Source organism: Papio anubis, chromosome 2 (genome assembly GCF_008728515.1).
Source record: "Papio anubis isolate 15944 chromosome 2, Panubis1.0, whole genome shotgun sequence".
In the NCBI taxonomy this organism is placed as follows: domain Eukaryota; kingdom Metazoa; phylum Chordata; class Mammalia; order Primates; family Cercopithecidae; genus Papio; species Papio anubis.
The window spans coordinates 119,784,803-119,800,758 of NC_044977.1; the positions used below are offsets into that span (position 1 = coordinate 119,784,803).

General features: G+C 40.3%; 1 protein-coding gene across 10 annotated transcripts in view; it reads left to right on the forward strand.

Annotated features, from left to right (window-relative positions):
* Positions 1 to 15,956, forward strand: part of TNIK (TRAF2 and NCK interacting kinase) — a 396,690-nt gene that overhangs the window by 194,577 nt on the left and 186,157 nt on the right. Inside the window, exon 1 of one of the 10 annotated variants that reach the window (XM_017955717.3) lies at positions 8,531 to 14,909. The exons of the other annotated variants lie outside the window; for them this stretch is intronic. Within the exon in view, the coding sequence (XP_017811206.1) occupies positions 14,907 to 14,909 (3 nt within the window). The 5' untranslated portion in view covers positions 8,531 to 14,906. Of the gene's footprint in view, positions 1 to 8,530; positions 14,910 to 15,956 lie in introns of those variants that run through there. 10 annotated transcript variants of the gene reach the window in all.

The window sequence follows — 15,956 nt, forward strand, 5'->3', positions numbered from 1 at the left end:
AAACATTTCTTGATTACTTACCAGGAACTATCATTGTTGCTGGGGTTCCTGTTTGAAAGTAGATTGACATTTAGTAGGGAAGACAGGCATGCAAATAAGTAAGTGGGAAGTTGTGACTAACATTATGTGTAAGGAAAAGAGGAAACAATTGATTCTGCTTGGGAAGAAATATCAGGAAGACTTGAACACAGAAAGTAATGCTTGGGCTCGATCATAAAATATGTATGTCTGTTTACTAAGCAAAAAAAGGGAAGGCAATCAACATGAGCAAAGGTGTAAAGATGTGGCATAGTATGGAAGGGTGGAAGAAATGCTATAGCCACACAGGGCAAGACAGTAGCCTTGTATGGGTAAAGGTGGGAGGAGAGGCATGGCACCAAAACTGAGGCTGGAGACCAGGCAGAGGTCCTCAATCCTTGCACACAGTAGGCTTTTGATGGAGGAAGAAAGGAAAGCAGACAAAATCTCTTTGAAATGTGACTCATAAGCTTTTATGTAATCTATTGCTAGTGGTCCTAGGTTTTTATTAAATACCTAATGTAAGATAAATCTTTATATAAGATAAACCTTTAGTCTAGAAAAATATTTGAAAATAAAATTTGCGGTATTTCAGTAATAACCCTCGTTATCTGGTGAGAAGTTACTTAGGAATAGCTTTAAACAGCTAGCTTTGGAAAAACATCCCATTTGACCCCAAGGAATTTTGTAAAGCACTTTAGCCATTAAAGGAAAGGAAGGTTCTATTGAGTTTTTAAAATGGGTTGTGTGAGCCCATTTGTTTAAACTAAACACTGAAGTGTCTTAGGTTTTAATGAGCCTAACTGAAAATTTAGCTAAAAACAACTCATTGGAAACCAGATGGTGCAGCCACCATTGTGAGCTGAGCTCAACCCTCTTGTTTTCTCAAGAGCATGTCAATTTAGCTCCACAGAACTCATAGTACAAAGATGCTATTAATTATGGGAGCCTCTGTACCCTAGTCACTCTCCATCCGCCCCGGCCAAGTCAACACATCCTTCCCCTCTTGGAAATTAACGCTTTCATTAAAATGTGTGTGTGTCTTGGGGAGGTGGTGGGGATGGGACGGGATGCCATTTCCCCAGGTTTTCATCTGTTAGGGAAAAAAGTTATTCAGTGACACTGGGAAAAGCACAGTAAGGCAGACTTTATTCAAGGCCATTGGGAGAGGCATAGGAACCATTGCAACAGCATCTTGCAGCGGGAGAGAAATAGTGGCCTCAACTTTGAATACAGCTTGAGCAAGTGGGAATTTATAGCCAAGGTTCTGTGTGGGAGTTAGCAGGTAGAAAACTACTAAAAGGAAACTTCAGGATTAAGGGGGATTCTGGCTAAGCAACCTAACAGGACTCTTGCTAAAAACAAGCCTGGGTGATAAGACATCTCCTGGGGCATGGTAGAGGAGGAGGAACATAATCAGGTATCAGGGATGATCAACTATTGGGGATAGGAGGTTCTGGCTAAACTAACTTAGCAGGGTTCTTTTGCTAAAACTGGATTTTACAAGGAAGAGCATAGATAGGCCTAGGATGAGATTCAGAAGGCTAACTAAAGATTGGACAAGCAAAGGATTGTCACATCCTCTTATATGGCACGCCACAGCCAAGCTCTGCACTACAGATGAATACCTTGAGGGCTTTAGCGAATGAGGGCAAGAAGAGGGATGTAATAGATCTCTGGAAGAGCACTGGGTGAGGGACAAGGACAATGAAACAGACAATGACAGAGTTCAGAAGTATGATTCCATGATATTATAAAGAGTGCCTGGCTTAATAAGAGGTTGTGCTTTTCAGTTATGGATACCACTTTCCAGTTTTTTGCCTTAATTTCCATTAATTCTTTACCTTTGGCCATGAGATTAGCCAGGCAATTTGTTTTCTCTTCCCTCTTTTTGTATAGTAATCTACTGGGTTATTTCTTTCCATTTATGAGTGTTAAGGTCTTTCCAACATGAGGGTGAAGCAAAATGTAAGGCACTGGAATCCTTTCCACTTCCTTTGTTCAAGGGCTTAGTGTTAGAGGCTCCTCATATCTTCAGTGGTCCTGACTGGACTCCTGTGAGGGGTCAGCTTCTAGGCCACAGGCAGAGTATTCAGGAATAGTTATCAATTGCCAATAGACAACTGCTGACTCTTACTTAACCCTAAAACCTAAGTCTTATCCCATCAGCTGTGGGTAGGTTCCTAAGGGTGGCTCTTGAAAGATTCATGTGACTGGTTAAAGGTTATGTTTAAATATCAGGTCTGTCCTTCCAACTTTTTGTCAACACTCGCCTGAATGTAAAGTCCAGGTTTGAGATTTATTCCCCCAACATTTATAAAGCACACACTATGTGCCAGATACACACACACACACACACACACACACACACACACACACACACTCTTATATAAAACACACTGCCTTTGACTTTGTGGAATGTAAGCTGTGCACAGGAAAATCGCAAAATGTAGATTATTACAGCACACTACAAGGTTGATAGACCCATGAATATTTATAAGAAGAAGTCACATTTCAGTAGCGTGTTTGTATGTGTGTATGCACATGTGCATCTGATTATTTTATGTGTGTGCATGAGAGAGAGAGACAGAGCTTCTGAGCAGCCCAAGGAGTAAATTAATTAAATTGGTTACTGAGATTGTAATGAGATTATCATCACTGAATTGTCTTAGCTGATACTTCACTAGTAGGATAAACCCTACTTCCAGAGTTTCTTGGAGGGTCAAGTGAACAGGAAGAAAAATTATGGGAACCAGGTGGAGTGGGCAGAAGGAGGGCAGGTCCAGGCATGGTATCCCTGGAAGAAATAGAAAGAAGTCCTAGATGGGGCCTGACTCGGAAGAGCTTCCTTTTTATCTGTTGTAAGTTGGAATTTGACTGACCCTGACCAAGAGGAGCCTGGACTTGGCTTTTCTTTACTGGTCTCATGGGTGGCTTGTGTAGTTGCTACAGGCAGTTGTGAGGAGAGCCTGTTGGCTTTCCTTTCTTTGATTGACATGGGGCATTGGAAAAAGGTGAGGGGAATTAGAAAACAGCTAGAAGGAGAAACAAATGAGTCATCCTCCCATCTCCTAGGCCTTTATTACTTGCATTTTCTTTCTGAAAGTTGATTCAGGTCAGTAGGGAAATCATTAGGGTGAGATAGTGTAGTTCTTTAAAGATTTCTTACTTATTGATGCTAAGGCTCTTTGTGATGTGCATTTTCTTTGTTCTATTCCTCCACAGTGGTAGGAGTCCTAGATAAAATATTAATCATAAAGGTTTTTAAAAATCATTTCCAATTGCACAGAGATATTAAGAGTTATGGCCACAAAGCCTTGGTACAGCTATATTTTACTGCCCACGTGTCTTCCCAGAGATGACACATATGCTTTTCATTTTGCTGCCATTATTCTTCATGAGATCACAGGGCATCAGTCATCACTGTGGTGGAAAAATGAAGATGAGGGACAAAAGCATCAGTCTCTAAGCATAAGATGATGTGTTTGTCTGTAGTGGCTAGGGACAGTCTCTAAATGCAGGAACCATAAAAGGCTCTGTGACTTGTACCTCAGGAATGAGATTCATCAGCAATGAAATCAGAATTCCAACAGCAGTTTGTTATTGAGGGATTTCGAGAAGCTGTGTCTCTGTCCGCATGTGTGGAATTCCATCCCCACCGGCAGTGTAATGCCATCACAATCTGAACTAGGATGAAAGAGTAGCCTGCTCTCCAGAAAGTCACATCAAGTGTGGCTTAGTTTATGGTGAAGATGTACGGGGTGTTGATGTCCCAAGAGAAGGGGCTCTCGGTGGACAATTTTCTTGGCTCTTCGTTGCCGGTGGGAACCCCAGCTGGACTTTGAAAGTGGCATGGGTTCCCAAGTACCTGACATGTCCTACATGCTTTTATTGTCATTAGAATGTTGTTTTCCATTCTGAGAAGCCAGATCACAAGGACAGAGTGCTGTGATGAGCATAAATACTATCAAACAAGGTCTACAGCAACAACAATAGTTGTTATGTCATGAGCATCTGCTTTGTATTTCACATAGACCCTGTCCCAGCTCCTATCTGAGATGGGAGGTGTTATTCTCAGATGAGGAGACTGAGGCTGAGAGTGGTTAAAGTGTCAGGGTCACATGTCTGGTAGGGTTAGAGCTGATATTTGGACTCCTGTAATGCTAAGTAAATTTGCATGCTACCATGATGGCCAGTGACATGGAATCATTTAACCTCTTTTTACATTAAGCCTGTGGAAGATGAATTCCCAGTCCTAAAGTACCGCCTGCTCTGGTTCTACAGTATGGTTCCTTGCTTCTTCAAAGTCTCTAGGACCTTGGCAGAGTAGCATACAGTGGTGAGCAGTCTTCTTTTGAAATGAAATGGGCCCAGGACTGCCTCCTTCATGACTTCATTGTTCTCTTGGCTGGTTTCTGTGCAGCCACTGGTCATGTCAGTTCCACTTTAAAACCAGAGTAAACAGTTCCTGGTGGGTGCTTTTTAAGTTTAAAGAAAGATGGAAAGGATGTTCAGACCTAGGGAAGTAGAACTGTCTCTCAGCAGCCGAGTTACTCTGCTCCTGATGTTTTTATACCAAACTGAAAATATACCGTCATACACTCACCCCTGGGGAAGTGCAGAGGACTCTCTTTTCATGGGGAGGCCAGTGTTACTCTTTTGTCCTGAGTGAGCATTCAGTTTATTTTGATCCCTGGCCTCAAACTCAGATGCCCTACTGCAGTCACAAAGAAACTCCAAAGTCAGAATGGGGATGGTCAGAATTCATCCACTCCCGCCAGTGGTAATAAATGGCTTCTCTTTTGGGTCAGTAGGAAGTAAATTGGATGACTCCTCAGCTAGTTACCCTTTATAAAGTTATTTCTGACCTTGAAGCTTAGAGGAAATTGGCTGGAGAACGAAATAGTATTTCCTAAAGTGTTTATGAAATAGCTCCCCATGATTCTTCATGGCCAGCACTCTGTCCTTTGTGTCTGTGGCTTTGTTTTTTAGTGTTTATGAAGTATTGTAGAAAAGAGTTCCCCAGGCATCTCGTTTGATTAAGAAGATTGCATCTCCCCATTGGGACATCCTGGCTATTTCCCAGCAAAATGTTCTGCCTCCCTCGACTGTACCACATAAGCTAATTAACCTCTTTATAGATTCTCTTTCTCCTTATTTTAATTCTCAGCTGGTATTTCTCTAGGCCCTGGGCCTTGGGAATTGTAGACTCATTTGTTGAATTTCTGGCAGTGTGAAAATTTCTAATAGTTTGCTTTCTGTTCCCATGCATAGTGAAGTAGGCATCAGAATCAAAGAAAATAACTGATGAAAAAACACAAGGCTTGGAAAAATCCCGAAATAATAGCCATGCTCAAAAGAGGCAAGAGGACAATTGGGTACTTTTTTTTTTTTTTTTTTTTTCTTTGCCTTGTTAGGAGCTGTTTTTCCTCTCTGTGGCAAAGTAGCAAATGGTCATCTTATTGGCTGCTCAGAATACTTTATTCTATAATTCTATATCTTTCTGTGGTTCTATACAACTGCCTTCCTTTGAGTTCCTCCTGGAGAACTAGACCCCTTCCCCCATCACCACTTAGCCATACCCACAATGAATATAAATCCAAGGAGATGGGATGAATTTCAGAACCATAGAGGGCTCAGAAAGTAGAGAAACCGTTGTGGCATTTACGGCTCTTCAATGTCCTTCCAAACAGAAGAACGTTTCTGAAACACTGAGCAGCAGCCACACCTGGGGTCCCTAAAGGCACTCCAGGATATGAACCATGACACCTGAGAATGTGCAGCAAAATGAGCTTTGTTCCTTTGGGCCTGTGGCACAAAACATTCCTTTGCCCGTGTTCAGGCGCCTCAGCTTGAATTCATTTTGTCTACTGACTAATCAGACAATTTTGTGTTTATTCTGTGCTGCTTTTGAAGAGGTGGTATAGTGGATAAGTACTTAGGCTACCTTTTTTGGAAATTTGCCTCTGCAAGATGTTTTAAAATCTGTTGATGAGCAGGTGATGTCTAGGTAGTGAATAGAAAAATCGCTTTAGCTTGTATCCGGAGTTTGCAAAACAGGAAACTTTCAAAATGATTTGTAGTTTGATTCTGAAACCATCTTAGCTCTAGCTAAGATGGAGCATTGCTTGTAACCAGACAGCATTTGTCACCCAGAGAGCTTTAGAAAAATCTACTGTTTCCTCATGGGGCGTAGAGGGATAGATTTTCGAGAATCTTTTCAGTTTATTTGAATGTGGGATTTTCCATAACCCAGAGTAATGATTAATAGTTTCTCTGCTCATATCAGGTTTTGTCGGCCAGATGTTTCTTTCAAGAACTTCACTCCTTTATTGTCTAAATTGAATCAGCATCAGATAAAACATATTGCAACCTCAAAGTCAGTTGCAATCCAGCAAAATAAGATGTGGTTATGAACTAAAATTAGGGGAAGAGGCTAGGATGGCGCTGAAAATTCTAAGTGATTTTCAGATATGTTAAAAATGACTTTCTCAAAATTTTGAATCTTTGGAAAAGCCATATGATTAATCTACATACTAAATCCCTTTTTATTTTACTTCTCAGAACACAATTCCCAAAGCTATTACCATACTCCAAATTATAACATTTATTTTGCTTATTCAAAAACTGAAAAATCAGACCATATTTTCTGAAAATAGCTTTTCTGTACTCATATTTTGCATATCACTTCTTTCTGATTATGAAATTGAATTAAAGGAATGAGTCTATATTGTGTTATCTGCCTACAGATTACCACAAAAATGATGGATAAATGCTATGCCACCAGTATTTCCATTTAGCCCTTTCATGTTAGCTGTAAAGGGATAGATAGACGTATGTATCTGTATTAGTAGTTGGGAGTCTTCATCCGGTAATGGAATACCGGTATATCAGTAATAATCATTGTTTTCTGCCCCAAGGAGAGGCTGATAGGATTATTAATATTAATAGTATAAAACATCTGGGTGATGCTTGTATCTAGTAGTTTATGTTGGTGATGTATATCCAGAAACTGAATTTACAGTTGCAGGCAGGAAATCTGGGTTTATATTCGAGACTCTGCTTTATATGGGGGAGGGTGAGCAAATATTAAAACCCTAAGAACTGCATTCTCTACTGGTCTAGGTAAAGCCCGAAATTCTGTAAATTAGTTCATCCTTCCTTCATCTTGTAGCAGCCTGATAGAGGAAGAGTGTGGTGGGGTCTTTGGGGTCAGAAGATTTTGGAGAATGGTCCTTAAGAAAATCAAATTATGTTTTGAAGACTATTTGTGGTTTTATTCTGTAAAATGTCTTTAGTGATAGGCTACATTAAGATCAGTATAAATGAGCTATGGAAGGTCTCTGTTCTGTTGTTCTGTAAGTGCTAGAAGTTACTGTTTTGCTAAAATAAACATTCTTAAGAAAAAAGGAAATTTAATGTAGTTATTAATCATTTGCACTTTGGAGTAAATTAAGAATTTAAGAGCAGATATTACAAACACTATTTTTTATTTATAAATACATGGTTTATAAATATAAATATAAATAAATGGTTTATAAATGATTTAAATGGCTGGTTCTCTGAGTCATGCCCAGAAAAATGGATCCTGAAAGACACACTTCACAGTTTTGCTAGTTGTGTGTTTTTATTTCAACTCTTGAAGGCCAGCTAGTTACATTCTTTGTTTTATTGATTTCTCTGGAAGTTTTAATGTGTAGAAGGAAGGCACTTCCCGCTATTTTCCAATCTTCAAGAATGAATTTTTAATTTTGTGAGTTTTGCTCTTTAACGGAAAGAGTGGCTAGATTTGTTTGATCAGAGTTTCCCTTGGGGAGGGTAATGAAAAGGTGATCTGTTCAGAGAGGATTTGGGAGAGGGTGATATGTTTGTCACTTTAATTTATCCTAGGGTCTTGATGGTCCATCCAGCCTAAACTTCCAAACCGTGACATTTGAGATAATTGCGGGGGTGAGGGGGACCTGTCTTCTGATTTCTTTTCTTTTCTTTTTTTGTTTGTTTGTTTGTTTGTTTCAGACGGATCTATGAGAAAGGAGGTTACTTCAGCAATTTGGTCACAAGCTTAAAGTGAGGGTTGGGATACAGAGGAGCAAGTTGAGGCCTCATCACAGATTTTGTTTTTAGCTGGATTTATCAGACAACCATATGTGAGAGTGAAAGAATTAAGCCAGAGTGAGGGGTGCCTGAAATCAGAGACCTTTCCCACCTCACTGAGGCTGCAAGAGGGACAGCTTTGAAGTCATGGTTTAATATTCCCAGATACTTTCGTTTTTTTGGTGGTGGTTGTTTTTTTTCGGAGACAGAGTCTCGCTTTGTCGCCCAGGCTGGAGTGCAGTGGCGCAATCTCGGCTCACTGCAACCTCCGCCTCTGTGTTTAAGTGATTCTTCTCCCTCAGCCTTTCAAGTAGCTGGGACTACAGGCGCCCGCCACCACGCCCGGCTAATTTTTCTTTTGGTATTTTTAGTAGAGGTTTCACTGTGTTAACCAGGATGGTCTCAATCTTCTGACTTCGTGATCCACCCGTCTCGGCCTCCCAAAGTGCTGGGATTACAGGCATGAGCCACCGTGCCCGGTCCTAGTTATTTCTTAAAGTTGACCAAGAGTGGTTTCCTTCGACCCCCAAAAACTATGCATTCTAAAATATGAAATGCTTCTCTACACACCTACTCTCGTTTAAATTTTCTGAAGTGCCCATTTTTCCTGTCTTACATGGTGAAATCCTAGCTGTTTATTTTTATGTTCTTCAAGATTTAGATGGTGTCACCAGAAACCGAATGCTCTCCCCATCCCACCACCCCATTATTTTCTTACAGAACCCAGATTAAGTTTTTCCCAGATAAACAGATAAAACTAACCTAGCTGATTTCTTACATCAAAGTTAACATTGTGAATGTCAAAGAACCAATGCTATGCAATGATGTAAAATATCACTCTAATTTAATTCCCATTGGCAGGCCACGTTTGCTTCAGTGTTTTACCTTCTAAGTGGGCAGAACAATGCAGAGATAGCACAGCTGTATTTTAATATGCATGTTACCCACCTGGAATGATCATAAGGCAGCTTCCTAATGCTATAAAATGGAAATATATGACACTTTCAGATAAATGTCGTGCACACGATTTGAGTTTTTGGGGTGGTTTTGTTTATTCCTCTCTTCTCCTCCCCTCATTTTTAATTACATCTGCCTATATAAGTGCACAAGTTAATTTTCATCAGCTGTCCATATCGCTTGAGTTTTCTAGTTCTTGTGTTCAGAACACTTATCTATAGTTAAGTTTTGAGGCTTAAAAGTCAGTCATTTATTTAGTACCTACTGTATGCCCAACACTAGGCTGTAACCAACTAGTGAACATAGGGAAAACGGAGGCGTTTCCTCACACACAAACTGCTTGCAATGAAGATGTATTTATAGGGGAGGGGAAACAATGGCTGAAGGTAACATAGGAGATTGTTTTGGCTGTTAAGAGATATCACACACACACACACACACACACCAGATTTTATCTATGCAAATGAACGGCCTTTCCCTTAAAGTAGAGAATTGCACCTATTTCCTTCAAAACTGTTGCAATTGCCCTACATATTTGGGAGCTACTTTCTTTTTGTGATGAAATACACAAACCACAAAATTTCTTTTTGGTCTGTTATCATTTTAACTTTCTAACAGTTTTATCCAACTCAATCTTTCACCTTCCTTACCAGTTTAGAATGACATTAAATGTAAAAAATTAAATATGCTTTTTAACAAAGATGGGCCATATTCTTTTTCAATATTCAAAGAGATGTGATGTAGGTAATTTCAGAATGATTTAAACATCAGTGGTATTAGTGCCTAGAGATAACATTCATTTAGAGTACAAGTTTGGCTAGTTTTGCTAAATAAAATTGGGAACATTATTTATATTAAGTATCAAATAGTGTATGTGTGGAATACAGGTTCTTGATAATTTAGGCTCCAATTAAGTGCATATAGTCTGTGGTTCTGAGTTAGATGAAAACTGTCCTAATAAGGAGCACATTGCAATGGCCCTTGCTCTGTGCTTCAGCCCCAGCCAACTTTCCCAGGACAGAGGAACTCATCCCAAGACCGTGGCAGGAAGGTTGATAACTATTAGACAGTACCTGTTTCTCACTTCTGGGCCTAGCTATCAGTTCATATCATCCCAAATCATTACCTAAACATGCAGATATCATCTAAGGCCTCTGACAACACAAGTAGCCAGCCTCCTTTTAGAACAGACCAGAGTACTCTTGACATTCTAAATTGTCATCTTTTAATGGACTCATCCCTTCTTCCTTCTTTAGGAAGTTCTCATATCTGTGTCCTGGTCTCTACTGTCTGTCCCTGCTGTTCTCTGCTGTCTGTATCTGCTATTCTTCCCAGACCACAGGCAGGTTCCAACATGTGCTTTCATTTAGTCTCATCTCTCATAGAATGTTGCCCACCTTTAACCTGTCTGGCAGTTGGTGTGTGTACATGATACCTCTTGTTGGGTTATTCTGGTTTTCCTTCTGCTATTTAGATGAGAGCTTCAGTCATTCTCTGGTCACTCAAATGCTTTCAGACACAATAACACACTAGGCTTGTGACCATTTGGTATTTGGGGTCTTTGAATAATGTAGACTGTATTTGACAGTGGTCTGGGACACCATCAATTGATAATCGTTGCAGCAGAGGATTGCAAGATAAAAACAGATCTCTGTCATCAAAGTCAGAATCCCAAATGTAGAATAATAATGGAAGTGCGTAGCATTTTTAGAGCACTATACGGTTTACAAAACTTTCACATTAGCTATTTTAGTTCTTATAACGGCCTTAAGTATCATTTCTCTGGTTTTAATGTGGAAACTGAGATCTAAAGAGATCTGAATGATTTCCTCATGGTCACACAGCCAGTGAGTGACAGAACTGAAGGTATCTGACCACAGGGCCTGTGTTGTTCCCACAGCTGAAGGAGTTGGAGTTCTTACTTTCCTCCGAGCTAGCTGCATGACTTTAGAGAAGTAGGATGGAAGGGTTTAATATTCCTACTTGAATGTCTCTAATATTCTTCATTTCTAATTTTTTTAAGTCTATCAGGTTTGGACACGAAATTTTTAAAGGGCCTAATTTAGATGTCTAGGAATCCCTGTTTCTGAATATTTTGGGGGTCTAGGGCTTAGGTTACATCTTGGAATTTTTAAGGTACTGGAGCTATTTAACCTAAATCTCACTACTGCAAAGAAGCTGTCCCATCCGTCAACACCAGTTTCCCAGGCAAACAAGACTAGTCAGTCTCTTCAAGGCCTCCCCCATGAATGTTAGAGGGTGCTGGCATTACCGGAAAACAAAGCTTCCATCCAGGTGTGGATGAGCTCCTTCTGAGAAGGGAGTAATCAGTATGGACTGAAGTAAATGGGAATCCTTCCTGAACATGTGCCATCAAGCTACAGAGCAGAAGTTGGGTGAAATTTGAAAGGCAGAGTAACAAAGGCAGAAGCATGCGGGCATGGCTAAGAGCCTGGCCTTCCCAACTGGCTGACTTTGGGACTGTGCCTTGCTCTCTTCATTAGTATAATGGGGGTGGTAATAGCACCTACTTCATATGGGCAGTGTGGGGATTAAATAGTAATCATGTAAAACCTTAGCCTGACAAGTTAATATACAGTAAAAGCAAACTATTAGTTACTAGCTCCGTAAGAAACCAGAATAGCTAGGAACAGTTAGAGAGTCTTGGTAGGTTGGGTTGGGTGGGTTGGATTGGTTCCAACTGACAGGGAAAGACCCTACTTGCCTCAAGAGTGGATGAAATAAATAGCTATGGAATAACTGTATGTGAGAACGTGCAAAGTATATGCTTTCCTGCAGGCTCCTCACTTAATATATATCGTAAAAGACAGTAATAGCTAATATCATAGGTAGCAAATTTGACATTTGTTGATTCATCTTTTTGTAATGAATTATTCAAGGTGAATTATGCTGATGTGTACCACCATCATTCCATTTGAGTATGTGTCTTAACGTATAATGTCCTAAGGGCTGCCCAGGACTGGTGAGCAGTAACTCACTGCAGGAGGCCCCTACTTTGCCATTTCCACACCACTGCCCCATCCCTCCAGCCCCCTTAAGTTGGCAACAGACCACTCTGTCTTGTCTAGTCATGGTGATGGCGAGCCTGAGTGATTCTTAATCAAAGAAAATGACAGCTCCATTTGCATTTGTACAGATCTGATATTCACATTTGGATGTATGCCTAAAGGTACCTGGGTTGAAAATATGTGGTGTAACATTGCTTTATCTTCCTAAATCATCCTGACACAGCCTTGCACTTAATAGGGAGTGGGACCCAGAATCGTGAAATAATAGCAGACATGCCACTGGGGGCTGGATTTATGTTTTATGAGATAAAGTGGTTCTTAACTATTTTTGTTGCCATGTTCAATAGCTAGTTACCTTTAATGTTTCTATAATAAGAAAACACTATGCAAAGATACACTTTAATGGAATTTCATAAGCTTCTACACTATGGGTAATAACCAGAGCTCTGAAAATAAAACTGTTATTGTCACTTGCATTTTAAGTCAGATTTACAGCTTTCTTTCATTTATGACTTCGTCCTAGTCTGAAAGCAAAATCACCATTTTATTATTTCTTATTCAAAGGTTGAAAGAAAAAGGTACCAAGTGAAATGATTTTGTAGACAGGATCATAGGACTTGGCAGCAAATACTTGGATTGAAACTTTAGCCTTGCCATTAACCAGCTGTGATGTTGAGTAAGTCATCTAGTCTTTGGCTCACTTGTAAAATGGTATAATATTGATACTATAGTTGTATTGCTATTACCTGGGAATGACACCCCCCACTCTTATGATTCACAACCTGGACTTTTTATGACCCAGGTCTGTTTTGCTTTTAAAATCTTAAATGTACAGCATCCCAGTCTTAGACCACAGCCTTTGATGCTTCCAGCCTGTACTCCCTCACACCCTACACACCTGTTCTTTGATGTTGACTAAGCCCTCGGGTCTTTTGTCAGTCTCTCAGTCCCTATGAAACTTTAATAACTTGTCTCTCCAGCCTTGGGCCTCATGATTCCTTAATTTAATCATTTTTAGCCAACACATACTATCTCCCTTATCCTTTGTTCCTCCATAATATCCACCTTGCAGACCCCTTCCCTTAGGTCAGTCTAGCTGTTCATTTTTCTGCATTTGGGCTGCACAGCTCAACTCAGCACTGCTTAATAATCAGCTGTATGTACCTGCTCAGTTCCTTCTCCTGTTCCCTGGAATAGTTGCTCCCAATCTCCACCTCTCTCCTCTCCTCCCTTCCACTGCCCCTGCCTTCATTGTTCTCCACAGGTGACCTTCTTCCATGTCTTTTAGAAAAGGTGGAGCCATTGGACAGGTATCCCTCATTGGGTAGATATCCCACAGGTCTCCCTCTGCCTCTCTTCTCAAACTCATCTTCTTCACACATTCTTATCTTCTTTCATCCTACCTCAATGTAAAAGTTTTCCCTCTGTGTGAGAGGACTCCTCCTGCTGTTTCTGTTGTCTCCTCCCTTGCCCGGAATTGCCTCTTTCCTCTCAGCATGCAGATGTCTTCAGTGAGACCTCAGGAGTAGTTTCATCTCTTTTCAGACCAAGCAACTTTTTTCTACCCTCTTTGCCTCCACGTAGTCACCTCCCAGTTTTTCCTTCACTCTATACAAACTGATGTATGTCTCTGCATTGCTGTCTAAGGTCCCAGGGGCTTCATAATCGCCAGATTGAATGAGCTCTTTTTAGTCTTTATTTCACTTGGTCTTCTATATGCCTGGCTCTGACCATACCCTCCTTTTTGAAACTTATCACATCCTCCTTCCTGACACTTTCTCTTTTCCTTGATTTGCAGTCATATTGCTCCTTTCTTTTTTCCCACCCCCTAGTTGTTTTTTCTTGGTGTTCACTGTGAGTCCTTCTGTCTCCATAGACTGACTTGACCTCCTGAAGCCCAGCCTTCTCCACTGGACTAATGGACACGTCTGTCTGGATGTCTGCCAGGCCCCCGAAAACCTTGTATGTCCTCGACTGAAGTTACCTCCTGCCTTATTCATGTTTTCCCCCTGAGTCTTCTGTCTCAAAGAATGGCACCCGTACCCATCTAGCTTGTACACACCAGAGATGTTATCTTCCTGGAGGTCTTCTCTTTCAATTATCCAGAACGCTATCTACATGTCCTGTTGATTCTACTTCTTATTTATTCTTTGGATCTATTATTTTTTCGCTGCCAGCCTTTGTTTTAGATCCTGACTGAATTAATCGTCTTCAAATCTTGGTAGAGGACAGATGAACTATAATCCTGGATCTGGGTGGTAGTGGGTAGGAAGGTGGGGAAGGAGTGGGGAAGATGGTGAAAGGGTAACCTTTCTGGAATCCAGTCTGATCCTGTAACTCCTAGGTGTAAACTCTTTATCATAGTAGTCCTTAGCGTGACACAGGAAGCTGTTCTTGATTGAGACTTTGTCTTCTCCAATTGCATATCCTGCTATTTTCTACACACACGTGGTGTCATAGCCATACACAGACTCAAGCCCTTCCTCATACATTGGCCAGTGTCTTTACTTGGTGCTTGAAATATCCTTCCTTGTCTTCCCCTCAATCTTATTTTCTGATCTTTTAGGACTGAATTAAAGTCCTACCTTTGCTACCATTTCTGTTCAGCCCAGTCTGAGTTGGTTGCTCTGTGGAACTTTTGGCCATCTATCTGTTCATCATAATGTCAACTTCTCAAGCTGCCAGGCCCCTGAAAACTTTGTATATCTTAGACTGAGGTCACCGCCTGCCTTCTGAAAACTCCATTTTGAGAAATGATAGCTGAAAACTCAAGATCTTGCGGGAAATACTAGTGCTAGAAAGACTAAGATGGTAAGTGAACTCCTGAAAATATTTTCAATCTAGTGAAAGCTGCTAGAAATATTTTTTTTTTGTTTGCTAAAAGGAAACAATAAAGAAAGTGCAGAAGTCAAACGAGTTGCTGCCTATGTTAAATAATAGATATTTTCAACAAGTCATCTAACTTTTTTGTGCGTTTCCTTATCTGTAAAATGAGGGTAACAGCATAATGGGCTATGATGAGTATGATGAGTTAATGTATGTAAAATGCTTATAACAGAACCTGACATAGTAGATATTAGCTATTAATAATAATTTTCATTTACCAACTACAAATCTTACAGACTATTATTTCCAGCCCTCCTATTTTTGCTGAGGTGATTAGAATCTGTTTTTTGTTTTTTTTTTTTTTTTTTTTTTAGTTTTTAAAGTTTTTTTTTTTTTTTTTGGTCTAGTTCTCCACCCAAGTGTCAGTGGGATCTAATTTATTACTCATGCTTGTGGAGCCATCTTAAGTTTCCACGGTTGTCTCAAAAGGTGTAGTTTTTCTTTGACTAGAGAATGGCTTTGGGATGATGTCTATCTAAGCAAATTAGGCTCAGGGAATATGACAGAACAATTCAACCTTTCTCACCCTTGCCTGCAGCACTCTCTCTTCCTCACTCACTCACACATAGCTCCTTTCCCTCTACCTGAAGCTGCACCCTCCAGGCTTCTTTGCTTTCCTTCCTGTGTGTTTTCAAGGCTGCCCCTCACAAGCATCTACTTCCATTCTTCATCTGCTCCCCTCCCCCAAGTCTGTCTGTCTGTCTGTCTGTCTCTCTCTCTCTCTCTCTCTCTCTCTCTGTCTCCTATTTCCAACAGGATTTGATGTTGATTTACTTAAATCAAAATAGTCATAATACCGAAAATGTATAACAAAAGAAAGTCATGACTATAAGTTCCATGAGGGCAAAAAATAGCATTTTATTCAGACCTGTATTGGAGTAGGAATTCAGTAGTGAGTAAATTCTTAGACAGAGGAAAGTTACCAGAAGCAAATGAGATGATCTACAGAAAAGAAATACATAAACTGTAAAA